Source organism: Alligator sinensis, unplaced genomic scaffold (genome assembly GCF_000455745.1).
Source record: "Alligator sinensis unplaced genomic scaffold, ASM45574v1 scaffold1131_1, whole genome shotgun sequence".
Taxonomy (NCBI): Eukaryota; Metazoa; Chordata; order Crocodylia; family Alligatoridae; genus Alligator; species Alligator sinensis.
Genome location: NW_005842218.1, coordinates 956,440 through 983,662, shown reverse-complemented (window position 1 = coordinate 983,662; position 27,223 = coordinate 956,440). Strand labels below are relative to the sequence as shown.

General features: G+C 41.5%; 1 protein-coding gene across 2 annotated transcripts in view; it reads left to right on the top strand.

Annotated features, from left to right (window-relative positions):
- GUCA1C (guanylate cyclase activator 1C) overlaps window positions 1–21,312 on the top strand; it is a 62,845-nt gene extending 41,533 nt beyond the window's left edge. For both annotated transcript variants that reach the window (XM_025208070.1, XM_006027017.3), the window contains exons 2-4: window positions 14,096–14,245; window positions 16,226–16,313; window positions 21,048–21,312. In XM_025208070.1, the coding sequence (XP_025063855.1) occupies window positions 14,096–14,245; window positions 16,226–16,313; window positions 21,048–21,178 (369 nt within the window). In that variant the 3' untranslated portion in view covers window positions 21,179–21,312. The remainder of the gene's footprint in view (window positions 1–14,095; window positions 14,246–16,225; window positions 16,314–21,047) is intronic.
- The last annotated feature ends 5,911 nt before the right edge of the window (window positions 21,313–27,223 follow it).

The window sequence follows — 27,223 nt, the reverse complement described above, 5'->3', positions numbered from 1 at the left end:
GAAAGAGATGAACAGTTTAACCAAGGAATGTGACAGTTAACACAACAGCTTAATTCTGTGCAAGTACCAGATCTTCACTCTAGATCAGTCTTTTTGGTGTAGTTCTATTTTTATTAACCAAGCAGTGATATTTCCAAAAAAATTATAAAAACAATAATTTGGAAAAAAATAAGCTATGCAGTTGAGCAGTACCTGCTAAGAAACTTACATAGTTTGCACTGATACCTTTGTTTCTAATTTGCCTATCAAAATTGGTGCAGGCTTTTTTTCTTATTATTAAGCCTATTCTGTTGAAGTCCAGATTTTTGGTTGGGAGTTAGGTACCTAAAATCCCAGTGAAAAAGCAACCAACTTTGGAAAATCTAGCCCTCAATACCATATGTAAAATGCTGTGTTTTTCAGTTCAGTGCATGGAAGACTGTGGCCTGTATCACCAGATTTCCTGCATGATCACTAGCCAACACCCTTTTAGCCTTCTTAGAAGACTGATCTAAAGATCTGACGGGGCATAGAAAATGAATTAATATTTCACCCCAAAATAAGGCCCACCCACACCGTGACTGAGGATCATAGGAAAGTAGGGAAGGGCACACAACAGTCATCTAATCCACTCAAAACACTCGTGAGGTCATCTTATCCAGACCTGGTACTCAAGGCAAGATCATCTCTGATGAAAACAGCTCAGTCAAGTGTCTGTCCAACCTGCTCTTGAAAATTTCCAGGGACTAGAGATTCCACAACTTCTCTAGGTAGCCTGTTCCAGTGCTTAACAACCTTTGTAGTTAGAAATTTCTCCCTAATCAACAATCCTAATCCTAAATTTCCTCTTCTGCAGTTTGAAGTCATTGTTCCCAGTCCTGCTGAGCCATAGAGAAGAGGTTCTCTCAACTAGGGCTGTGCGAAACAGCACCATTTCATTTTGACTTCTGTTTTGCTGGGACAGTGTTTCATTTTGAGTTTTGTTTCAGTTCAAAAGCACTGTTCCGTTTCATTTAATCAAAACTGTTTCGCTGTTTTGATGTTGTTTTGACGTTTCGCCGATAGGCTATAATGGGGAAGCATGAAACTGCCTATAGCTTTGTCAATTTTTGGCATATTTGGATGAAAACAGCAGGGATAGTAGCCCCTTCTGAGGGCATCAAGCTTGCCAAGCTTCAAGGAGATAGGTGCAGGGGTTTCTGGAAAACTTCACCTCAAGCTGTTGGCAAGCAAAACTCATGACGTGTGTGTGTGTGTGTGTGTGTGTTAAGGAGTGCCCTCACTGGCACTGGGGCCTCTACATGACACAATAGTGTTCCCCAATGAGGCCTCCTCCTCCCCTACAGCCTGAGTCTGGTCCACCACTTTAAATGACAACTTAGTAACCAGCACAGTAGAACTAGCAGCATCTCAAGCAGCCAAACCGTCACGGTCAATACCAGAGCAGTCCTTCCCCACTCTTCCCTCTCCTTATTTTGTTTCACTGCAGGCAATCTCAGCTTCAACTTTGAAGCTCAAAATGTTTTGAAACTTTCAAAATATTGCAATTGCCCTCGTTTCACTTTGAGGCTGTTTCAAAGCCCTTTGTTTTGTTTCGATTTCGCTGTTTCCAGCTCGAAACGAGTCAAAACAGCCAGCCAAATTTCATACAGCCCTACTCTCCACGCTCTTCATAATCACCTTTCAGGTATTTGACAGATGTTATCAAATCTACCCTCAGTCTTCTCTTTTCTAGACTAAATAACATTAGTTCTTTTATCCTTTCCTCATAAGTTATGCTTCCCAGGCCTCTAATCATTTTGTTGCTCTCTGCTGGACTCTTTCTAAACTTTCCACATCTTTTTTTAATTGTAGGGTCCCAAAGTGGACACAGCACTCCAAGTGAGGCCCCACCAGCATCAAACAGAGCAGAAGAATCACTTCTCTTGATTGGCAAGAGATGCTCTTGTTGATACAGCCCAGGATGCTGTTTTTTGGAAAAAGAGCATATTGTTGACTCATACTCAGATTATAATCAAGTGTAACCCTCAGTGCCTTCTCTGCACTACTTCAGCCTTGCCAATGCAATTATTCCATCGCAAGTTCAGGATGTGGTGGAAAATGTCACATTACTACCTTGTGCTTTGTACCTATTTTAGAAACTTTCCTTTTTTCCATATACAAAACTCTCTATATTTTTTGCTAGAATAATCTTTTTATTTTTTCCATTAAGAAGGAAAAATGGAAGTTTATGCTCTCTCAGAGACCTTGTTCTGTGATACTCAATGGTAACACACTGCATAAGAAGTTGGAGAGGGGTCTTCTATGCAGTATGCAGAAAAAAATTCTTACCAGACATGAGGTCTATAATCCGTGTAGATCAGTTCCATCTCTTGCACTGTCAAGCAAGCAACTTTCAGCATCAAGTTCACTTAGCAAAATATTAAGAATCAGCACTTTGCAATAACCTTAAGGCTTTTAGCTTTTAAGTACACCAAAAATGAATTCCTAGCAGCTTCAAGTCAATCACCATCATCTTGAGAGGCTGGACCCCCACAAATCAGTTGGTCCGGATAGGTTGTATCCAAGAGTGCTAAAGGAAGTGGCAGACATCATAGCGCAGCCACTGGCAAGGATATTCTAGAACTCGTGGTGCTTGGGTGAAGTACCTGAAGATTGGAAGAGGGTGGTTGTGGTGCCCATCTTCAAGAAAGGGAGGAAAGAGGATCTGGGAAACTACAGGACAATCAGTTTGACCTCAATCCCTGGGAAGATTTTGGAAAAAATTATCAAAGAAACCATTCTTGACAGGCTAACAGAAGGCAACTTTCTGAGGGACAGCCAGCACAAGTTTGTTGTGGGTAGATCTTGCCTCAACCTCATTTCCTTCTATGACCAGGTGACGTATAACCTGACAAAAGGGAAGAGGTCGATATCATATATTTGGACTTTAAAAAAGCCGGTGACTTGGTGTCCCATGATGTCCTCATGGAAAAATTGGAAAACTGTGGCCTCTACTACTTCACAGTCCAATGGCTGGGGAACTGGCTCTGAGGTCAGACCCAGAGAGTTAACGGAATCAAATCAACATGGCACTGGGTGACTACTGGTGTTTCCCCAAAGCTCTGTTCTCAGACCTGTACTCTTTAATGTCTTCATAAACAATCTGGACACTGGTGTCAGAAGTAGACTGGCTAAGTTCACTGATGACATCAAGCGTCCCCACTTGAGGACAGGCTGGTGATCCAGGCTGACATTGATAAGCTTGCAAGGTGGGTGGATGAAAACCTGATGCCATTCAATATGGAGAAATGCAATGTGCTCCACTTCAGGAAAAGAAACCCACATCACACTTATAGGCTTGGCAATGCTTCACTCACTAGCACTATAACCAAAAGAGACTAGGAGGTCATGATTGACCACAAGATGAACATTAGCCACCAATGCGATACCACAGCTTGCAAAGTGAACAAATCTCTGGCCTGTATATACATGCATGTACATGATCAAAGGGCAAGCGAACAGGCCTTACAAAGAGAGGCTGCGAGCTTTGGGACTCTTCAGCCTGGAGAAGTGCAGGCTCAGGGGTGACTTGGTGGCAGCCTATAAGTATATAAAGGGTGTGCATCAGGATCTGGAGGAATGCATGTTCACCAGAGTATCCCAGGGGATAACAAGGTCCAACGGTAACAAACTCCTGCAAGATCATTTTAGGCTGGACATAAGGAAAAATTTCTTTACTGTCCGAGCCCCCAAGGCCTGGAAGAGACTCCCTCCAGAGGTGTGCAAGCACCTACTCTGGACACTTTCAAGAAACATTTGGACACTTATCTTGCTGAGATCCTTTGACCCCAGCTGACTTCCTGACCCTTGGGCAGAGGCAGGACCCTATGATCTTACAAGGTCCCTTCCAGCCCTAATGGCTATGAAATCTATGAATAGCCACAGGGTAGCCAAGAAGGGAATTAACATATTTACTCAAATACAAGACTACCCTGAACAGAAGACAACCTCCCAATAATTAGATTCTATATATTGAAAATGTATGAATTAGTTACAACTTGCTAGGTGTAGAATATAATTTTCAGAGTGATGGCTTGAATTCATCCTCCTCCCACTTCTGCAGCAGGAAAAATAGTGCCTGGGGGATCAGATGGTCCCTTTTGACTTTGCACTACCCTTCCCCCTTCCTCCCCCCCAACTTTTTCCTTCCTGCCCCACCTGACTGTCAAACCCTACTCAGGCTCTGTTCCCTCCCTAAGCAAAATGTGGAAGTGAGCTGAATGTAACAATAAGAACAGGAAAGAGACAGGGAGGAGGACAGGAACTGAAGAGGGGAACACGAGACTACTAGGGGGTTGACTTTTGGCTCAACCGTGACTGCTGTAAATTTCAGCACAGGTAGTCCATAAACACACTTCTGAGCACCACTTCGGTACCTACACTGTGCATGATATTAGTACAGAGCCAAAAGGCTTATGACTTAGCATATAGTTCATTGGGCTGGACTTCAACACCATTTCAAGCCAGTGACCCCAAGCCCAGTACTTCTCAGTATGTGTGTGTACTCCAGATATCCATGACAAAGGTTCCGCATCCTATTTAGCTCCCACTTACAACTGGAACTGGGTGTTCTTGTCACAGGTCCTAGGACCCTCCAAAAATGTATATGCAGATGAAGCACAGGGCTTGGTCCACATCCAGCCCATAGAGGGCAGGGCCGAGCTAATTACATGTGAAACGCTGAGAGAGATGGCAACAGACCCTGTCAGCTACAAAGAAGTTTGGTTTTGTTTGCCAGATATTTAAGGTTCATGAAGAAGCAGAAATCATGGAAATGGAAAAGAAAGGCACTGCTCAGCTGTGGGAGTGAAGAGGAAGTCAACATGTATTTGATGTAGTGGTTTACCATGACTTGAAAAAGAATTCACTCTAAGGAGGGCTCAGTACACTAGGCACTGTGTCTTGTTCAGATGGGTTGCACTGGCTTATCTTTGTGGTAGGTTCCCATCAGCATTGAAAACATGATCTATGCCTTAAAGTTAGAGAAAGGGATCAACAGATCATCAGGGTGTAAGGAGCAGAGGAGGGAGACCCAAACCTCAAAATAACGGTAATGGAGACAAGTAAGCATGAGGTGGAAAAAGAGGTGAAGAGCAGAAATGAAGATCCTGAGACAGATGGGGAGTGGACAAAGGTGGAAAAGAAAGGAAGAAAGAAGGTGACATTGGGAACAACAGCAGAGGCAGTAACAACAAGAGTGATGATTCCAGAAGACAGGAGCAGAGGAGAGTGGGAGACAGAGAAGGAACATCTGGAGAAGGTACGTCAGGTGAGAAGCAGAGGACAGCTGGAGCACCACAGCAGGCTGACCACTGGGAGTGGCATGGTAGAAAAACTTGGAAAAGGCACCAAGAGAAGCTAGGGAGGAGCAGAGGCTGTGGATTATCAGCTCTAACTGGTGAAAGGAGGCAGACAGGATCAACCATAATCAGATATGATTTCCTGGAAAAGGTACTATTTGAGATTTGGGAGGTGCAGACAGAGCATTTTACCAGCCTGAGTGCTTTCTCAGAATAAGACTTGGGAATTGCCTTACTTGAATGGAGAAGGGCATGAGAACTTTTGGAAGAAATATGCAGAGAAATGTGAGAGAGGAATTAAGAGGAACAAAGTTCATAGCAGGGGAACAATCAAAAGAAACAGTGTAGTTTGAATGTACACAGATTTACTAGAGGCAGAAAACATAGAAAGATGGATGGAAAAATACATCCAAAGGGTCATGTTGGTAGAGAAAGTAAGGGACTAATATAGTATCTGGACAGAGTCTTGGAGGGCACAAGTAGAGTTACAGCAAACGATTGGAGTCCAGGTGGGGTGCTGCACCTCCCATCAGTGATTCAGATCCATGCATGCCAGGGTTTTATAATGTACCATGGGCAACCTAAATGGTGCAGCAAATGTGGAAAGGTGGGGCACCTGTCCACACAATGTCCCCTCACCGTGTGCTACGGATGTGAAGGGATGGGGGCACAGGGTAGCAGAGTGCCAGGAGTCCCTAAAATGCACTGTTTGTAAGGGAGAGGAACACTTGTATTGTAGGAGTCCTAAAGCCTTTGCAAGTATAGTCAGACCCCCTGAGGAACAGGAAAGCCTGGAGGAGGAGGGTGCAGGAGAGAAGGAGTTGGACACAGAGGTAGAAATGGTGGAAGAAACCGTACAGGAGGGTGAAACAGAGAAGGAGGGGGATTCAATTTCTGTGATTGAGGCAGCACAGGAGGAGATAGGAGACAGAACGGAAGGTAAGGCAGAAAGAGCAAACAGCTCAGACATGGAGGTGGAGGTGGGAAAGAAAAAAAAACACCTTGCATACAACAGAAGTGGAGATAAAACAAGAGAAAGAACCGTGGAGACAGGCCAGGAAAAGAAAGAAAACACAGGGACTGAAGACCAAGAAGAAGAAACCTGATAATGAGAGAGGTGAGTCAGGAAGAGCCAGAGAACAGTTTCCTGACATTAATGCAGGGGCGAGCAAAGTCTGGCCCACGAGCTGGATCGGGCCTGTGGCAGAGTCCATTTCCCAGCAGCCACTGCCCGCATCGCTAAAAGATTACTAAAAGCCAGGGACTTCAATTACTTAATAGTAGGGGGTGACACAACAGGGGAAGAAGGAAACAGAATTTCAGAAATGTAATCCAAATTGTTAGCAAATATAATAAAAGAAGAGTCATTAAGAGATGTGTGGGCAGGGAAGAAAGTTTTCACTAGAATCGACCCCAGTGGAAAGAAATAATCAAGAACTAACTTTGTGTTTATATCAAAAGAAATAGACATAAGGAAGAAACCGTAATTGTGGCATCTGGTGATCAGCAGATGCTGAAGGCAGAACTGAGTCTTGGTAAGATCCCTGTAAGAGAAAGAGGAGTGTGGAAGTTAAATGTGCAACTGCTATAAGATTATAGATGAGGAGATGTGTCAAGCATACACAAGACAAAATGAGGGATGGAGAACACTGAATATTTTAAGTGCCAGAAAATGATGGATGATGGTGAAGATGGGGAAATTCTTCAGGAAGGGAGGTTAAAGAACCACCGGGAAAGGAACAAAAGAGCTAAGACAGCTGCAAAGAAAGATGCATGAGCTCCTAAAGGAAGCTTCAGAAGGAAGACTAGAGAGAAACAAGGCAAGAGATAGAAAGCTGGTTTAAAAGAAAGATGAGAGAGAGAATGTTTTTGGTACAAGTATCCTGTGTGGGAGAAAACAGAGTGGTCCTGATACTTTTTGGCTAGAATGAAGACAGAGAAAGGAGAGCTAAAAGCAGTGCAGGAAAAAGGTGGCACCCAGTTGAAAAAGCAGGAGGAGGTGTTGGAAGCAACAAGATTTTATGAAGAGCTGTATCAGAAGAAGGAAATAGACAGGAAGAAGATGGAGGTTTTGCTGGAAGAGATTGAAGAGAAAGTAGAGGAGGAAAAAGCAAAGAAGATAGAAGAAAAGATAAGCTTAAAAGAAGTGGAAGCGTCTTTAAAAGCCTTTAAAATAGGGAAATCAGCAGAAGCAGATGGACTACCTATGGAATTTTATAAGAAGTTTTGGGCATAGGTAAGGAAGGATATAGTGGAAGTTTTTGAGAAAATAGTAGAAATAGGAGAGACAGGGAAAGATTATACAAAAGGCACTGTGATCTTACTCTTCAGTAAAGGGGAGAAAGAACCCCTGAAAAACTGGAGACCAATTCCACTCCTTAATATGGACTATAAGCTAATGGCCAAGACACTGTCTCTGAGGATGAGGAAAAACCTCAAGAAGATAACACATGAAGACAAAATATACTTAGTACCAGGTAGAAAGATGTCTGACGTGATGCACCATCCCATATCCAAGAAAGGAAAATAAATATAGTTCTACCAAACCTAGATTTAGAAAGAGCATATGACAGAGTGAATCATTATTACATATTCAAAGTGCTAGGGAAACTGGGGTTCCCAGAGAAATGTATATGTTGGACAAGGCTCTTGTATAGAGAAGCAGAGGGTCAAGTCCAAATTCATGGGCATCTAAACAAGGCTTTTAAAATCCATATAGAAGATATTACTGTATTACCTTTTCCCTCAGCAGCCATCAGTATAATTTTTCCTAGCACTTTGAATATGTAATCATGATCCACTCTGCCATATGCTTTTTCTAAATCTAGGTTTGCTATAACTGTGTTTGTATGTATATATATTAGAACAGAAAAGACACTTCAACTGGGGAGGCTGCATGTGTGCAAAAGCGTGACTACTGAACTGTTTTTTGTTGCAATACTTTTGTAATCCTGATACTGGGCTTTTTATTGGAGATAGGAAATACAGTTTAGTCCCTTATCAACATTTCAATGTAACATGTATATTATGGTATAGATATGTGGTAAACCTGACTCCTGCCTGCCTGCATTTACAAAGCGTTTTGATAGTAGCTCCTTTGGCCAGCAAATGTTCTTAATAGCCCCATGGTAGCTTTGTGTTCAGTTCTTGGTTTGCTTCTGATGTTCAGAGATGGATGGATCTCAAAATGTTCAGAGTTCAGTTTGGATAAGTACTGAACCACCTACTCCTTCCTTAGTTTCCTCCCAAACATGTGAACAGTAATCTGAAGTCAATAAAATTTGGAAATCTTAAGAAATAAGGATGCTTTTGAAGAGTGTTGGTACTTTAATCCATTTGTACCAGATGCAGATACCAAGACAATGCCTTTCCTAGGAAATATTGACCCAATAATACCTATTTTGGGGTAATGTTTCAAAGAGAGATTTTCAAGGCCTCACTGAAATAAATAGGCTAATCAGATGTTCTATGTTACTATAAAAAAAGCACCTCCCTCCCTCCTTTCTTTTCTCTTAGGGCACCTATACATGTGACGGAGTTCTGGTTTGACATACATGTCAAAACAGACTTGATTAATTGAGTCTGCTGTGAGTCTGCTGGAGTGTGCTAATTAGCACACTCCAGCAGCCTCCGTGCCATATATTCAGCGTCCCTGCATTTCAAAATGGCAGCGCGGGTGTTAACTAAAGCTTGTCCTCCACCCCAGAGCATGCGTATAGATGTCCTCAGTCCTTCCACTTCTGGTATGGTAGCCACTAAGAGGAACATGTGATTGATCATTTTGAAGGTCTATGTTTTTTGTCCCTGGGACATAATTAGCTGCCCTGGTTTCAGTCCTGCAATAAACCATGCCAAACTTTTGGCCTACCTACCATTACAGCATGGGAAATGAATGGTAACATACTCACAACAAACGGGCAGGTTTTGCATTAGCACCTTGTATCTTAGCTATTAAGCTGCCCAGTAATCTTTCTAAACTGCTGACATTTTAAAGTAACAATTATGGTACCGGAATACAGGAAGGAAGCAGATGCGATATCATTCTTCAAAATGGTGAGAGATGAGGAAGGAAAGAAAATGGATTCTGGTAACAAGTGTTAAGCCTAAAATTCATAAATAGTCTGATGAGAAACAAAGAGCGCAAACATATAAAGGAGCAGTAGAGCTAGGGTTGTGCGAAACGGCACCATTTTGTTTCAACTTCTGTTTTGACATTTCAACAGGACAGTGTTTCATTTCAAATTTTGTTTAGTTTCAAAACCACTGTTCTATTTTGTTTCGTTGAAACAGTTTTGCTGTTTTGATGCTGTCTCGACGTTTTACCCATAGGCTATAATGGGGAATCACAAAACTGCCTATAACTTTGTCAGTTCTTGCCTGATTCAGATGAAACTTACAAGGATACTAGCCCCTTCTGAGGGCATGAAACCTGGCAAGTTTCAAGGAGGTAGGTGCAGGCGTTTCTGGGAAGATGCACCTCAGGCTGCTGACAAGCAAAACTTGTGACATGGGTGACACTGTGTTAAGGTGCAGGGGGATGAAAACTGCAGGGATGGTAGCCCCTGCTGATGCCATGAAGCCTGCAAGCTTTCAAGGAGAGAAGTGCAGGGGTTTCTAGGAAACTGCACCTCAGGCTGCTCACAAGAAAAACATGTGACGTGTGACTGTGTGTGTTAAGGCGTAGAAGGGTAAAAACTGCAAGGATGGTAGCCCCTGCTGAGGCCATGAAGCCTGCCAGATTTCAAGGAGATAGGTGCCGGGGTTTCTGGGAAACTGTGTCTCAGGCTGCTGACAAGCAAAACTCGTGACATGGGTGACTGAAAGCAGGCCAATTCAAACAAATGCTGCCTTTTATGCTGTTTTTCCATGCCTCCCCCAGAGCACTGGGATTGGAAGGGACCTCAGGGAAGGATCACAGTCACTGGCCAGCTACACAGTCCTCCCTCCCCCCATTTTCCCCCTCCCTCTCCTTCCTTTCTATTTCCCTGCAGGCAAGCCCAGCTTGAGTTTCGAAACTCAAAACGTTTCGACTACCGTTGTTTCATTTCGAGACTGCTTTGAAGCCCTTCATTTAATTTCAATTTCGCTGTTTCAAGCTCAAAATGAATTGGAACAGCGTCAAAATGAAACAGCCAGTGAAATTTCACACAACCCTACTAGGTACACATGGTCCTTGCTTAATGGAGCTAAGGGCTGAGGAGGAAAGACCGTGCAACCAGTGTGGACTTCAGTAAAATAGTTGATGAACTGTTTCATAAAATCATTTCCAAGATATCAAAATTCAAATTGATGTGGCTTTGTCTCTGTCATATGGATTGAAATCTCATGGATTGAAAGGTCATATGTGGAGTATCAAATGCTAATGTGCAGCTTTACAATTTGAATTAGTCTGCTTAACACTTTTATGTAGTGACATTATATTCACATGTATTTACCTTCAACAACATCCAAAGAATGTGTAATTGCTATAAGGACATGAAAACTGAGCCACATTATCTTGATTTCTGTTACACATGTATAGATATAGATATTGATAATGGCACTAAGCACAAAGGAAGAGTTATTGTGTGGGACCTGGATACTTCCTTCATATCATTCTTGCTTTCCTTTTCCTGAAACTGAAAAATATTCTAGCCATAATGGAATAACAGTCAGTTATAATCAGACAGAGCAGATGTTAGTCTGTTCTGTATTCACTAACGGTAAAGTTCTCAGCAATCCAAATATATGGTCATTTAATAATGCAGTAACGTGGATCATTCATACCCAGGTGGTTCACAACCTACTTAATTCACCATGGGTCTCTGAGGACACAAGCTGCCACTCAGCCAATTCCTGGAATTTTCACTTTAAAAGGGCATTGCTTCTCCTCTCAACCATGGCACAGCATCATTTCTGTGCTGCTGAATAGAGAAAGGAAAAACAAGAGCCACAGCCATCAGCTGGAGTACTTCAGCAGTCCAGTGCAGCTGGACTGTTTACTGCTGATGCCTATGCTCTCTTCATTTAGCAAGTGGAACAAATTAAAAGAGTACCTGGAAAATCACATACTATTTTGAACCAGTTCACTATGAATCTGTTCAGCATTATGTGAAGACACTATACATTCTGCAACATGGGTCTGGTCAGTCCTCCAGGCATCCCACACTGCATCTCTCCTCACCCCACCAACACACACTGTTGCAACAGGCTTGCCCCTTCTTTTGGCACTAGTTAGCAATGAGTTTCCTTGCACTGTTGGCTCAATAAAAGCTATCGTTTTAACAACCCACTGTGTTCTTGCTCCCTACTTGAACACAGCCCATCATCATTTCCCCACAACCCTTTGGAACCAAAAAGTGTGAGTCCAAGCACTCCTTCCCTGCTCTCCCTGCTTCCTAGTCAGGCAAACACACAGCAGACTTCAGTTGCTTGCAGGCTATTGAAGTTTGCTGAGTTCTGTTTATGAACAAGAGAATGTAAAAAAGTGAAATCGCCTCCAGCCACAAGTCACCCACGCCCTGGGACTCCAAATGCATGGCTACAAGCACCCCTCTCACCCACTGCAAATCTGGGCTAGGTACCCACTACCTCTCCTGGTGTTAGAGCCACAGCACTTAACACAACTGTGAACCAGTTCCCAATCAGTGACATGTGGGAACAATTCAATTATTGAGTGTATCTGCACCCTTAGATAATTAATCATTTCAATGCTTCCCTTGGTTTATTATTGTAAGTAAGTATAGATCATATCTACACTCAACCAAAGTCAGTAAAAAATGTTCCATTGATTTCCAGGGTTTGATTTGGGTCCTGTAGGATGATCATATAGGAAAATTACCCAACTGTAAAATCTTTTATATGAAAATGCGAGACATGAGGATTAAGTGCTATTCCAAACTCTGTGACTGCTCCATTACAGGCAGAAAGGAATTGCCGTTATGACTCATATCTATGGATCATTTAATCCCATCTCTGACAGTGACTATCACTAAAACCTTCAGAGGAAGATCCAGAAGACTGGTGCAATAAATAGAAGGGGGATAATCTGTCCCTTGTGAAGAGGCCTCCTAATCCCTAGTAAACACAGACAAGATTAAGCCTTGAAACATGAGTTTATATTCCTTTCAAAATGTTGTTAGCAGCTTTCAAAAGGAGGCTTGAATATTTATGGAGCTGAACAATATCCAGAGTCTGGGTTTATGTCAAGTCCTTGATCATGATCATATCTTATTATAATGTCCTTTCACTCAAAGATCCACCCACCCAAAGTTGAATTGTCAAGGGACACAAATAGGAATCAAATCTGTGAGAACAAGGTTGGACAACTCTGGACAGCTTTGGATCCTGTCATTCATTGCTGGAGCAATATTCAGAGTCTTCTCATCTGTATCCCTGCCATTTTCCTTTATAAATTGGTAACTGTGAGCAAAAAAATTGCTTCTGGATCTACAGGCAACCTCACTGGTGCCGTAATAGATAGTTGGACAAAGGTATACTTCCATTTATTTTTTTCACACTTGCTGGGTATGTCAGATCAAGAGAAACCATGACATCACTACCCTATTTTGCTTTTGTACTGTATTTACTAGGGCTGTGTGGTGATTCGATTCGGAGGAGTTTTGGCCCAATTTGGTGGCTGAATCTCTGAATCCGAATTGAATCAGGGGACCAATTTAAAGGTCCAAATTGATTCAAAGCTCTCTGACTCTTCAGAAAAGATTTGGAGAGCTTTGATGATTTAAGCAGTCCCCACTAGCTGCAGCAGGGAGCTGTAGCTGGACTCCGAGCTGGTAAGTACTAGGGGTGGGGGGGCTGAAGGAGTGGGGAGCAGCCTCAGGGCTTGTGGGGCTCATGGAAGAGTACCCCACATGGTGGGGGGTAGTGGGGATCGCCCCCCACCAGGCAGAAATGGTGAGTCTGGGGGGTTTTTGGTGGGTTTTTTTTTTCTTAAAGGGCTCAAGCTGGCCCCAGGTGGGGCACTTATGTGGGGGCTGAGGGAGTGAAGGTGGGGTTGGGGGACTCATGCAGAGCCCCCCATGTGACATGGGACAGTGGGGGGCAGCAGGCGATCACCCCCCACCCGGCAGCACCCCCCATGTCGGGGCTTTTTTTTTTAACAAGTGCCAAGAGCTGGGGCAGGCGGGGCAGCCATTGCCGGGCTGGGAGAGGGGCAGGGGATGGGCCTGGCCTGGCTGATTCAGAGATTCGGCAGCAGACAAATCTCTGAACCAGATTTGGCCTAATCAAATTGGGACAGCGATTCGAATCTAATCGCTGTCCCCGAATCAGCCAAATCTGAATCTGAAGTGAATACTAGCTGCTTCACACAGGCCTAGTATTTACCCTGTAGTCTCTTGCAGGGTTACCACATAAGACTGATCTTCTGGGTGAGAAGGCATGGATATGTACTCAGGTTTTTAGAGTAAATATCTTCTTCAATATAAGACCTGTCTGGGGGATTCATTGTGGCCAGAAGGCTGCTAGAGTGCTTCTTTGAAGCATGAGTGTGTATAGAGATGGTAGCTTCTGTGTACTATGGTAGTACCAGCCTAACAAGTCTGCTTTCTGGCTTGCCTGGGAGGACAGGACTGGCTGTGCTAAGGTTATTTTCCATATTGCTTTTGACTGAGCTCATGTATTATCCTTTTTAAAAGCCATGGGAGATTTTTTATGGTAAGGTGATTTATAAATGAGCTTGTATTACAGTGTATTAAATGACTTGCTTATACATGATTGCTGCCAGAATGAAAGCAAGCCCTACTTGTTAAATGCTATTTTTTAATCTCTCTCAGGATGGATTTATTGACTTTTTGGAGTTCATAGCAGCAATAAATTTGGTTATACGAGGGAAAATTGACCAAAAACTGAAATGGTATTTCAAGCTATACGATGCTGATGGAAATGGATGCATTGACAAAAAAGAACTATCAAACATATTCAAGGTAAGCATGTTTATGCACAGTAGCAATTGCACTTGACGTAGCACATTACCTCTGAAGGACTGATTTGTCACGTGCTGTAATGTAAATAGCTTAACTGTGTTACCAAATATTTCAGAGTATAAGCACTGGATTTCTTTGCCTAGAAATGTTAATTTTTGTGATTTAAGGTGCATGTATCTGAGGAGTATTTACCTTCAAGCCTTACTTCTACAGGTTTAGCACTTTATTCAAAGCAAAATACTTTATGTGAGTTATGTGCAATGGAGATGTTATTTTGATAAACTATACTCCAGTGAAGCAGTATAGCACTGCAATAGCATAATGAATAACACAGCTGGTCAATATTTTTTTTCTTTACTTTTTTCCATAGAAAACATGGTCTTATCAAACTAACCTATTCACAAAAAAATTATGGATGCTGTCTGAATTTTCTTTTTTTGTAAAATTCTCTACACTAGTCTTAAGATTTATTGAGCTAGGCTGGTTAAATTTGGTTGCTGAAACCCCATCACAGAATTTGGAAACTGAATAATAATTTTTATGAGTATTACATAAAGTTTCACAGAAAATGGATCCATTTCAAACTCTGAAAAACATATTATTATTACACTTAGAATAATTTCCCCATTTTCAACTGACTCTGCTAACTAACCCTTCACACTGGAATAATTTGAATACAATTCCAGATCCAAAATCCCTGTTTTAAGTCCTCATGATCTAGATTGCAATTGCAGTGATGCCTTCCTTTTAGATTGACAGCCTCTTAATCAGACTCAGGTGTTAATAATGGGATAACAACCTCTCATCAGTGATGCAGGATTGTATTCTGGCTGCCAGTGAGTATTGCTGAGCACTAATCCTTTTCATTCATGTTCAATAAGCATCTGAAAAGCTGTCTCACAAATATTCCTGAGACTGTGTTCAGTTCCTTTGCCATCTTATCTGAGTCTGCACTGTTCCCTCCTAAGTGAAATCACAGAGGGGAATGCTGCCTTATGATTCACATGACTAGTCACAAACAGCATGGAGGTTGAAATATGTTCATGTTAAGTGTTCAGGATTTACAGGTTCTGTTACCATTGTCATCATTTTTCAAGAGACAGTTGCTTTATAATGTTCTACAAAACAACAGAAGAAAAAAAATAACAGAAATATAGGATAGATAAATAGCTGTAATAATTACAATAAGTAATTATTTTCTACTAATGCATAAATAGCTGTAATAATTACTCTAAATCCTTACTCAGAAAAGCCATACATACGTGCTTAAATGTATGTGCTTAATGTGTTATATAAAAATCAGGCCAGTAGTTGTCATTAGCAGGCATGCTTCCATATTTTAAGTGACCCTGACCATAGCTGGCACCAGCTGTAACAAAATGAAGAGAGAGAAGTGAGATTCAAGAGACCATTAATTCAGCGGGATGCCAGTGATACCCCAAGCTACAAGATACTCCCAATGGTGGATCTATTCTTCCACATGAAATTGGTGAGAAGAAACTTCTGTTGAAGTTAAAAATCTTGAAGTTCCAGGATAATCATGTATTTGTGATCCCTGAGTGAAACATTGTTTTTTTCAGTAGACGTGATTTAGATTTCTCATCAAATGCATTAAACTGTCTAAAATAGTATATTTAACTCACCAAGAACAGAGTGCAGTCTCTATAACACAGAATTCTCTAGGGCCGGATAAAGTTGCTGCTGTAAAATCTAAAGCTTGTTGCAGAACCTGAGGTGTCACATGGTTTGATGGGACCATTAGTAGTACGTAAATTAGGTTTTTAATCCTCCAGGCTCTGTTATGTTGATTACATTTTCAGTCCATGTTTCTGAAGGTTTACTTGAAATCATAGCTATTTTTAATTACTTAGATGTGACACTTCACCTCATCAACCATTCAAGTGCCCCATCTGCTGATGCATCCTTTCCTAAAATGAGGGAGAAAGTCCTGAAATCTCTTCACATCTTTCTGTTTTTCAGGCTGTCCAGGCTATTAATGGCCACACTAATATGACTCCTGAAGAGTTCACAAACATGGTATTTCAAAAGATAGATGTGAACAATGATGGTAAGAGTCTCTGCAGCTTCACTTGATCTTGTCATTGTTTATTCCCAGAAGAATTTGTGGATGGGTGGGAGATAGTCTCATGAAAGAATTGAAACAGTGAGCAGAACTACAGGGCTGAGTCTGTTTTTTCACACTTTTACCAGAGCAGTTACTTCTGGTTTACACCAGCATGCAAAAAACAGGTTTACCAGACATGTTGACTTCATGCACATAATGGCATTAACATGGGACTTCTGCAAAAAAATAGTGAGGGAACAGGAATCCCCGCCCCAGCTCACCAAAATGGGAGAGCTCCCCTGTTGTTAGTCAAGGTGAGAAGTAAACTGAACTTTCCCCTTATTTAATCCCTCACACAAAGGGATTAAATTCACAAAGATGTTGAATGATGCCCTTTTTCACAGCAAAACATATAAGGAGATTATCCCATGGGCATGCATGGATTTATAATGAAGGGAGTTCTTGGGCAAGCTAGTGTCCTCTGACTTCATTGAGCTACTTGTGTGATTGCCTTGACTGGGTCCAACAAACCAGAACCTAGCTACATCTGCAGACAGGCAGGGCCTCCTGATTTATAAAATGCTGTTCCTTTCTTCTCGCTTTTAATTAAATGTTCTCACATACACACATTTCAATGCTCATGCAACCTTTATAAGCTTGGACAATGTGCCTGAAAGTCAGAAGAGAGAGAGAGAGAAAAAGTCAGAGGAAGTTGGTTAAAGGTTAAAAAGAAGAAAGACTGGAGCTGGACGCTCTGGGGGATGAAAATAGGGAAATGATTCGGCAGTCGGCCCATCAGTGGGAGACATTTATTGAGTAGACTAAGTAGCTCTGCAGTAAATGTCTTGGCATCTGCACATGCAGGCCTATTAGGCTGGAGTAAACTAATAAACTCTGCAGCAAGGTAGTACTTGTACAGAAAAGTACTAACCTGCTGTAGAGTTTTTTACTCTGCAGCAGTGCATGTGTAGACGCTGACCTAGCTGTTTGGGACATGAGGGTACTTCCGTGAGGAGGCTGCCTGCAAGCGCTCATGCCCTAGCCAGCCCCTCTGCAACACATTGAGCTGGGTGGAGCAGGCCCGGGCTGGCAGGCTGACCTCCTGGGTCCCCTGCTAGTCAGAGCTGCTTCAACCCAGCCTAATATGCTACAGTCCCAGGTTCATGTTCAAACGGGGCACTCAGGAGCAATAAACTTCAGACCAATAGGCACCAGAGTTTACTGCTTTAAATTAATTGCACATGTAGATGCACGGAGTATGAAGTGGAAACAGTTCAGGGTGGGAAGCTCCAAGCCAGAGGCATCCATATTGGGAAGGGAAATTTTAAGATAGCAGAAGTGAACAGGACAGAAAAATGGGACCACCAGAAGAAGTTACTGGGGATAGATACAGGAACAGCATGCAGAAGCTTAGAGTACTGGATCATCTTTCATTTCTAATCTTATTTATATAATGACATTGTGAGGTGTGAATGAGGAGTGAAGAACATGTGAAGGACTTTTAATTTTCTTCACATGGGATATTTTCCTTAATTTTCTTCACATAGGAAAGCTGCATTCCTATCCTAAAGTCTATTCTGAATGGCAAATCTTGCAGCCTTGTAGAACCCCCCCGGCAATGGCAGCCTTTTCATTTGGTGATCAGCATATGCATAAAATTACCCAAGAATACATTGTAGAATATTAATGTAAAACAACATACTTTTCTAGAGCTGAATGGATTTTTTTTCATCCCCAAATATTTTCAGAAGTTTGGTATCTTTATCTCCCCCCTCCTCTCTCTGGATTGGACCATAAATTCTATCCTGGACCTTGAGAACTTTTCTCACTGAAAGTTTTAGACCCAGTGCATTCCCTGGGAAAACAACTTCATTAAAAAAAAAAAAAAAAAAGAATGACCTCCACCTTCATAAATTTGTAGCATGCCAATGACATGCCATTATTTCCTCTTCTACTAACAATGTTATACATCAACAAACCCACAACTACTCTTTGAGTTTTACTGCTCAAATATGTGAAGAGGCAACATGATGTTTCTCAAGCCCAGTGATTCTCAAACTTTAGACTTAAGGTATCCCTTGTTAGACTTAAGGCACCCCTTGGAAAATTCTAGCTTTCACTCATCTCTTGACTACAGAAAAATAATAGTGACTCTTTTGTTGTGAAGAACCCAGAAACACCACAACAGGTCCAAATGTTTTGGACACTGAATTTCTATTTGAAATCTCTGGGATTATGTTGTGAATCATGTTGTATAAGTGTTTGTACACCCAACAGTGCTAATGTTGTGAGAGACCCCACAACATCCTTAAAAGGATTTTAGCATACCCCAGGGACTGTGGTTGAGAGTGACTGCTCTGGTTCCTCAATAAGGGGCAGTTTTTAACAATGGTCTTTAGCTTTCAAGGCAGTAGAGGACTGTAGGGTCAAACCTGTGGGAGCCGAGGGCGGTCTAAGGCTATGGCCAGTAGCCCAGACCGTCAGGTGGGTATTTTCCACGATGGAATAGAGTTAGGCACGGAAGCATATTGGTTGTATAAAGAAAGCTTTACTTACACTGCCGATGGTCGCAGTGCAGGAAGAAAACTTGCTTGAATTACAGTTGCACACAAACACAGGGGTGAGATCTCTCTTCGAACCGAATCGAGATGAGCCGGTGTGCAACTCCACGAGCGCTCAACACGGGGGTACATCAATATTTCCACGATGACGGGGAGTGGTTAGAGTCTGATCAGGTCCCTAAGTTCTCCTCCAAGACACACGCGGAGTTTGCTAGGCTCCACAGCGCGCTTAGAGTTCCCCATGAGATGGTTGAGGGGGTCCTCCAACTTGGGCGGAAACTGCTCTAACCTTTTATACGGCTAGCAAACCAATCACTAGCCACCAGGTAGGAATAATTTAGAATTGACCAATAGTGGGACACAAATTTGCATGTGTGTGGCGGGAACTCTTTTGCACCGGGGTTGTCTCTCTGCAGCTGAGAAATCCACCGTGCAAAGAAAGCTCCATGTGGCGGGAAAATTCCAATGTGCTGAGGCACTAAAAATCATTGGGTTATGACAAAACCCAAACTGTGGAGCATCAGTGGTCACTTCTGGTATTTAGAAGGATTTTTTTTATGAAACTACTTAAAATACTGCGCATACTAGTGCAGAACATTTTTGTTGACCAGTAAGCATTGCTGTAGTGGAATAGACCTTGTTTTTCATAATCCTGTCTCTCCAATATCAGTTGGCAATTTTGTACAGTAGAGCTAGGAAGAGTAAATGTAGGGCAAGTGTGCAATTTTCAAGATCCTAAGTATGAGGGGAGCACAGGTCCCATCGAAGACTAATGAACTTCTGCTCCCAAGGCAGCTTAGCCAAAACTTTTGCAGCAAACTTAATGTGCCCTATAGCAGCTTCCTTAAACACTGTGCAGAGTTTTTAGGTGTTTTGTTTTCTAACCCAGAAGCAGTGTAGACATATCTATGTGGTACCACACTAGGGCTAACTAGCCATGTTACACAGCAGTATTAATTAGTCCTCCTGAAATGCGACATCAGTGGTTCTCAACCTTTTTAGACTTAAGGCAGGTGCCCAGTGGACTTGAGGCACCCCTCCATAAAACTTTTGTGAACTGAGTGACACCCAGTTTTAAAAACCAATGTATATATTATAGTGCTTATCTCCTTGCAGAGAGGCTATGCGGTAGGGTTGGGGGATCAGCCAGGCAGGGTCAGACCTGAGCCGGTGCTTATCTAGTTATCTCTTCACACCTTGCTTATTTCCTTACACATTACAACACCCTTCAGAGGATCTGTTGGCACATCCAGGTGTTGAATCACCCTGGTTGAGAATCATTGCTCTACACAGATGTGGCTATACTTGATTCCAGCGCGGGAAGCAGCCCACCTAGAGCAGCACATTCTGCAATACAGTTTGTGATACCGATATACCTTAGGCTCTCTTAATTACCCTGTATTAAATTATTAAGATTTGTTTAAATATTTCACTGCAAATAAAGCTCGTTGTGTACTAATTGGACTGTATCACCAATCTATATAAAGAAATACTTAACAAATAATGTTAGACTCGTGCCATGATTTAGATCCGATATTGAAAAAGGTATCCCAGCATTTCCCTTGATGGAAAATTCCAACTAAAGCTAAAGAGTTGCTTCCTAATTCTGACAGCTGCTCTCAATGCTGTCCTGCAGTGATTCCTTACTAGCTAATCTGTAGCAACTCACTGGAGGCTCCCATGATTGAATGATCTATATTAAGCCTTCGAGTGCCCACCTTTATACTAGCACAAGCTTTACCACAGTTGAAAATAATGTAGTGGTGAACTACAGACGCTGTAGTTGAGCAGGGCTTGCCTGCGTATGTTTTAGTATGTCTGTCACTGGCCTCTGCAGTTAAATTTAGTCTTTGTGCAATTTTCATTAGTTGCTTTACCTTACTTTTCTGCTCCTCTCCCCCAGAACCTGAGACGCTGAACATTCATACATGCCATTGACTTCAGAGGAAGCTGTGGTTAATCAGAACCTATAAAGAAACAAAAGCTGGTTATTTTCTGGCCTTGAGAGCTTGATAGGGCTGGCAAGGTCTGATTTATTTCCTGGTGGCCTGTTTACAAACTTCAAATGAAAAAAACTGGGAAGCTTCTAGGGCCCCTGCCATGTGTTGGCTTAACAGTGATTTCATAGCCTCTAGCCTTCGTTCTGGTTTTTAAAAGACGTGTTATTTCATCGTAGGGGAACTGACTTTAGAAGAGTTTGTCAATGGTGTGGAAAGCGACAAGAACCTCTTGGAACTGATTTCAAAAAGTTTTGACCTTTCCAACGTACTCAAAATCATTCAGAGCGGGAGGCGTCACAGCGTCTGAGAACATCTGACTGGAAGTGGAGTCTATGACAAGCCTGAATATTGCAGGAAGGATAATATGTAGTACTTACAAAAATCTTAATCTCTTAAAGCACTGTACAGAAAATAACTGAAGTCAAGCTCTCACAATAACTTGGGCTTCAGAGTTTTTTGTCATCTCTCTCCTTTCTTTCTCATTAAAGAATATGACAGCTACTGAATATGAAACCCCATCCACATGCAATAGTAAAGCTATTTTTGAGGTACATACAAATGATTTGGTCACATAGAGTAATGGTAAAACAGTGAGAATAGTACAAAAAAAAAAAAAAAATTGAACTTCTCTAGAAGAAACTGGGCTAATGAATTTCTTCTTTTAAAGTACATATTCTTTAACCTACAATTTAAAATGTGGTGATAAACCACTAGATAGGATTGGTTTCCTTCTGGATCAATAAAGAATGAAGTGTGGTTTGCATTAACTAACTTGCACTAATCAGTACTTAAAATAGAGGTGGGATATCTGGGAAACACCTCAATCAGTTTACTGCTTCACAGGTAAACATCCTGTTTGGAAAGCTGTTTACAACTCTTTGCTCGATTATACCTGTAAATTAAAATGACTTAACACTTTGATTTTTCAGAGTTTTATTTTTAATCCTAATTTTCTTCTCAATTAACCTTTGTAGAAGCACTTGAATTGTATAGTAGCACTGCTCTTTGCAGAGTAGTAATAATTAGAAGTTCAGAGGAGTGTTTTAAATAAAAATGCAACCCTACTTTATGGATAAGATTAATTTCATGAGCAATAATGAAACTGCATGAGTTGATGATGGAGGGAGAATGATAGTACTCTCTAGTTCCATTGTGAATTGAATCTCTCCCAAGTCTGCAACAGGTTATCAAATTACAGGCAATTGTATCATGAGAATTAATTCTCATTGGCTGATCATTCCCCAAGGGCCTGACACTTCATGCTGCTTTTTCCTTAGAGCTCAGGCCTCATGCAAAGTAACTCTTGCATGGATTGCATAACCACCTAGATGAAGGAAAAAAATTATCAAGGTTTGAAGATGGAAATATTTTTTTTCCAAGATTCATTTCAAATCTGGGCCCATTTGCACAAGAAATGTGCCATATCATCTGTAATTATTATACCAGCAATTGATTTGATCAATAGAGTAGACAGCAAGGAGATGCAACAAGCATCACTTGACATTATAAACAGTCCTGACATTATAGCTTTGACATTTAAATCTTTTATATTCCTTCCAAAAAATGGAATGATGAATGAGATTGCTGGTGGGTTAGAACTTTAAAGTCTTCTATTTATTCATCGTAGACACATTAATATGTCACTGTCAGTCTCCATTTTTTTCTAACTGAAGCACAAAAAGAAAACCTAAGAAAGAAGATGAAGGATATTTCTGGTTTTAATGGAACTTATCATTCAAAATATGGAGTTCAGTAGTAATGGTGTAATCTGATCAACTAGGGTTTAACTTAGATGACCTGCTGTTGTTGTTGTTGTTCTCTTAAATAAGTGAAATGATCGTCCTTGAAAAGTGACTAACATACATCTACTGTGACATTATTCTTCCTGAGGGGGCTTTACTATAAAGAGATTTTTTTTAAAATTGCCTAACTATTATATGTAGCTGTAATTACATGATGGAAATTACTTGCTCTAAAGGAGTGTGATGGTCTATTAAAGGAATATTGCACACAAGGAAATTTTAGTCACCTTTATATTAAACTAACCTTTAAAGGAGCTGAAATGCCAAATCCTATACATTAAGATACTAGTAAAAGGCTGTCTAGCATAAACCCATGATAATTAAGAGACAATTACCATCTTCTTGTTTTGCATAAGTACAGCAGCACGAATACCATTTCAAAATTCTACTTACCCTCAGTCTCTGCAGTTGCTCTCCATTCGTTGGGGTAACATACATAAAATGTGTATATATAGCATCTGTTTTTTGTTGGTTTTTTAGTTGCTTAAGGTATGTAGGTCATTTGTCACATGACTGTATGAAAAAATATATTATGAACATGGGTGTACTTTTCCTGTTATCCTTTTGAATTTGCCAGTGCTTCATCCAGATAAAAGTGTAAATGGATGATGTCCTAAAAGAATGTAAATTCTGACTGTCCAGTAGCTTGATCAGAGCTAATTTACAACAGCATATATAAATCCTATGAGGGATGTGGAGTGATACTATAATAACGTGTGTCTGTTGTGTTAAGAGACCTGGTCACTGGGGCATTTTGCTATAAGAATATATTGTTCTAGTTGACTGGGGAGCCGTAAAGAAAAAAAGCCAGCAGGAAGCTAAAAACCTGACTTAAACACATTTGGCTGAGGGGGTGACTTTTAAGGGACAAGGGGATATTGGGTTACCCTCTTGCTGAATCCCCCAGATCGGTTTTGCCCCAAAGCTTGGGAACACAGAAAAGCAAAAGAATGAAAGCAGTTTAAACAGTTCTGAAACAGCACTTTAGAAAGAAATATGCCCAAGAAGGGCATTGGCAAGGTTTTCCAAGGGAACTAGTATGAGAAATCTGCTCAGGGTGGCTAAGTCTCTCTGGGTTCCCTTTACAGGATGATAGCAAAGCACTAAGTGTGGTAGACATGTGTAGAGTCCCTTTAAAATCCCATTTTCCTCCAAATATTTTGTTCCTGATATTAAAACATTCACTATTTTGATTTAAGAAGTCTGTTTTGCACCCTGCATGTACCATGGGTCATATATTCCCAAAAAGGGGAAAACTATCCTGTCAGACCCAAGATTAATAACCAGGGTATTGTAGCCAATGTCCTAGTTTAAGAGAGAGAAACTGGTGGAATTTCATTCTGAGAATAGGTAAAAGCATAAAAAAAAAACAAACAAACAAACACACACCTGAGTGCCATCAGAGAGACCTGAAAGGGATCAGAGATACAGCCAGGTTTGTAAACCACCTATAGACACTGGCTAGGGACAGACATTCAAAAAGCCTGAGCCTGAATTGAGTCAATCTTTGCAGGTTAGTCTAACCAGGCTAGGTTGAACCAGTTTGTAACTGGACAGACATTCTCTCTGGTCTGAGGAAATTCAGGCACATGCCTGCAGTGGCTCAGGTTAGAACCAGGGGGTGCTAGAGCAGCCCTCCCTTCCCTTCCACAGTGCTCTGTTGATGGGGGGGAGGGGGGGCAGGTCCTGGCAGGACCTCTGATTAGGGAGGTTTGCCTACACCATCCCAGGCTTTTCTCCACTGGCTGTTCAAAGGGCAGGAGCGTCGTCAACCCCCTGCTAGCACTCTGAGGCAAGGGGGCATGTGCAGTGCATGCATCTGTTGATTATGTGGAGCTCTTCACTATCCCTCTCCCTGCTTCTTTATACTGCCTGCAGCAAACTGACAGGGGGCTGATAACAGTGATTATCATCTCATCAGCAAAACAAGGCCTCTCTTCATTAGTTGAAACTCTTCTTAAACAGTTTACTGGCTGACCTGTTGATTAGCTCCAAATAGCCCTAAGTAGTCACTATTCTGTCTGCTTGTCCCTGTGATATTGTAGTGAGACACACACACACACACACACACACACACCTCTCTCAGCATTAGCTAGCATACCACATGCCTAGAGTCCGTGGGGCTGGGGGCTGTGCTGTGGGAGATGAGAGGGAGGGAGGGGAGTATTCCTGCTTAAGCAGTGAGCAGCAAGCTGGGGTGGTAAGGCAGGTGGAAGCCAGGCAGACCCTGCTGTGTCTACAAGTCTCTGCTGGAGCTTCAGTCAGGGAGCAGAGGGGAAGGGCCAGCTCTGATGTGGAACAAAGAGCCCCACCTAGCTCAGAGAGTATGTCAGGAAGCTGGGGGTGTCTGGTTTATCTTAAACCAGCAAGGGGTCTGGGACAATCATTACATAAACTGGTTTGAGTCAAATCAGTTAAGTCTGATACTACATTCAACCAGGTTTATCTCAAACCAGTTCCTGCCATTTTCAAACTGGTTTACGTGCACTGAACATCTGTTCTGTTACAAGTTTAAACCAATTTCTGATCACTTAAACTAGTTTGTGTGTAATGACTGTCCCTAACCTCTATGCATGACCACATTTAGTGGTGACAGTTCCATGTATGCAGAGTGATTTCAGGCGTGAAATCTAAATATAATCAGACTCAAAGAATGGGCAAATCCTACCCTATCTGAGAAGCCTTTATTAAGTAGGCAGTGTACCTTTGGTCACTGTGTTATCTTTGCTCCCTGAATATGGGATTTTTCCGTGTTAAAATATTGTGTCTGGATATCTTCTTATTCCCTCTGAAGAACAGTAGAAAGCAATTTGTGTTTCAATTCCATAATTTCCCTTTCTTCAAGTAATTCATAGTTGTGTCTAATGTTATTCTTTGTAATGCTTTTGTTGCAATAGCTTAATTTAGTGAAAAACAGATATTTTTTCCTCCAAGAATCTAGAAAACACCTTTGCCTATATTTGAGTATTTGCACATTATAAGGTGTGGAAATATCTATTAAAGTTTAATTAATAAATTGACATATCCTTGAAGAGGTAAGGAGGAGTTCTCATGTGATGTGAAAGAGAGGCCACTGCTGCATTTAATTTTTACCTGACGCTGGAGCAGCTAGTAAGTAAACACTCAGCACTCTGAGTGACCACATGCTGGCAAGAGGTGGAAATCTTCCTGTATGTTTGAGGAAACAGAAATTCCTAGAACTGGCCCTGGATTGACCAAGTGGAAGGGTTTAAAAGTAATCTTAATATTTTTTATCAAAATACCAAATGAAGTGCCATTCTTGTTAATGTAAAATCCTTTACAACCACTGTACTGATTATGGTGACTCTCTCTCAATAATAATAATTTTCTAAAAAGGCATTTGTGACAAAGTTTTAGTATATAGTTTTTTATGACTTTTTATTTGAAAACAGTTTTACCATGAATATGTTGGTGGGTTGGGGTTTTTTTCTATATTGTATGTAGCTTAGTCAAGAAATAAGGTTATAAAGAACCCTATGCAAAAAACCCTATGTTTGGAAGTTATCTTCCTTTGCCACTATTCAAAGCTTATTTTCGCTATCTATCTGTCAGTGATCATTCATATCCAGGTATGGGTGATATCATCCTTGGCTTTTCAGAAGTGTGGCAGTTTCCAGAAAAAGAGCTACTGTTCAAATGGGGCCTGAGTAACTGGGCAGGGAGAGAATGAATTTTGTGTATGGTGGTAGAGCATGAAAGTTGTCATAGTTTCATAGTAGTTAGGGGTCAGAAGGGACCTGAAAGAGTTCATCTAGTCTAACCCCCACCGCCACTAGTCCCCCGCACACGCTGGGATCACACGACCCCAGACAGGTGTTCGAACATCCACCCTCTTTTTGAGTTTACCCAAGGTAGGAGTGAGGACCACTTCCCTAGGAAGTTGGTTCCAGATCCTGGCTACCCTGACAGTGAAATAGTGCCTCCTAATCTCTAACCTGAACTTGTTCTCCAGCAGCTTCTGGCCATTGTTCCTCACCACCCCACGTGCTGCTGGGGGGAATAGGACCCTTCCTCTTTGCTGTTGATCTCCCCTAACGAGTTTGTAGGCAGCTGACAAATCCCCCGTCTCTCTCTGGATTGAGAAGCGGGAGTTTGACTGTGGCTCCAGACACATGACAGTAAATATTTAATCTGGATTTCTGTCTAAGAATTGGCATGCCTTGCAACCAACTTCAGTTAAAGTTACTTTTTCCACAATGCACTGTTGAGAAGACCATGCAGTCTGTCTACTAGTATTACTTTCTCCTGCATTAAGCTTCAAAATTAACAAACTTGTGTTGACTGACCAAGTATAAGGAGGAACTGGTTAGTGATTTTAAAAATATAAAAAAGGAATTATTTTTCAATGGCAATAGTGAACACTCTGCCCTTGCAAAAAAGTACTAAAAGATTCTTCCACTTAAAGAAAAAGCATCTGTCCTCTACACTTGACTGCACTAATTCAAATGCAGCCTTTTTCCTTTATTGTGAGGAAGCGAGAGTATTTATTCCTGATGAAGACTGATAAATTGACAGCCTTGGGGACTGAA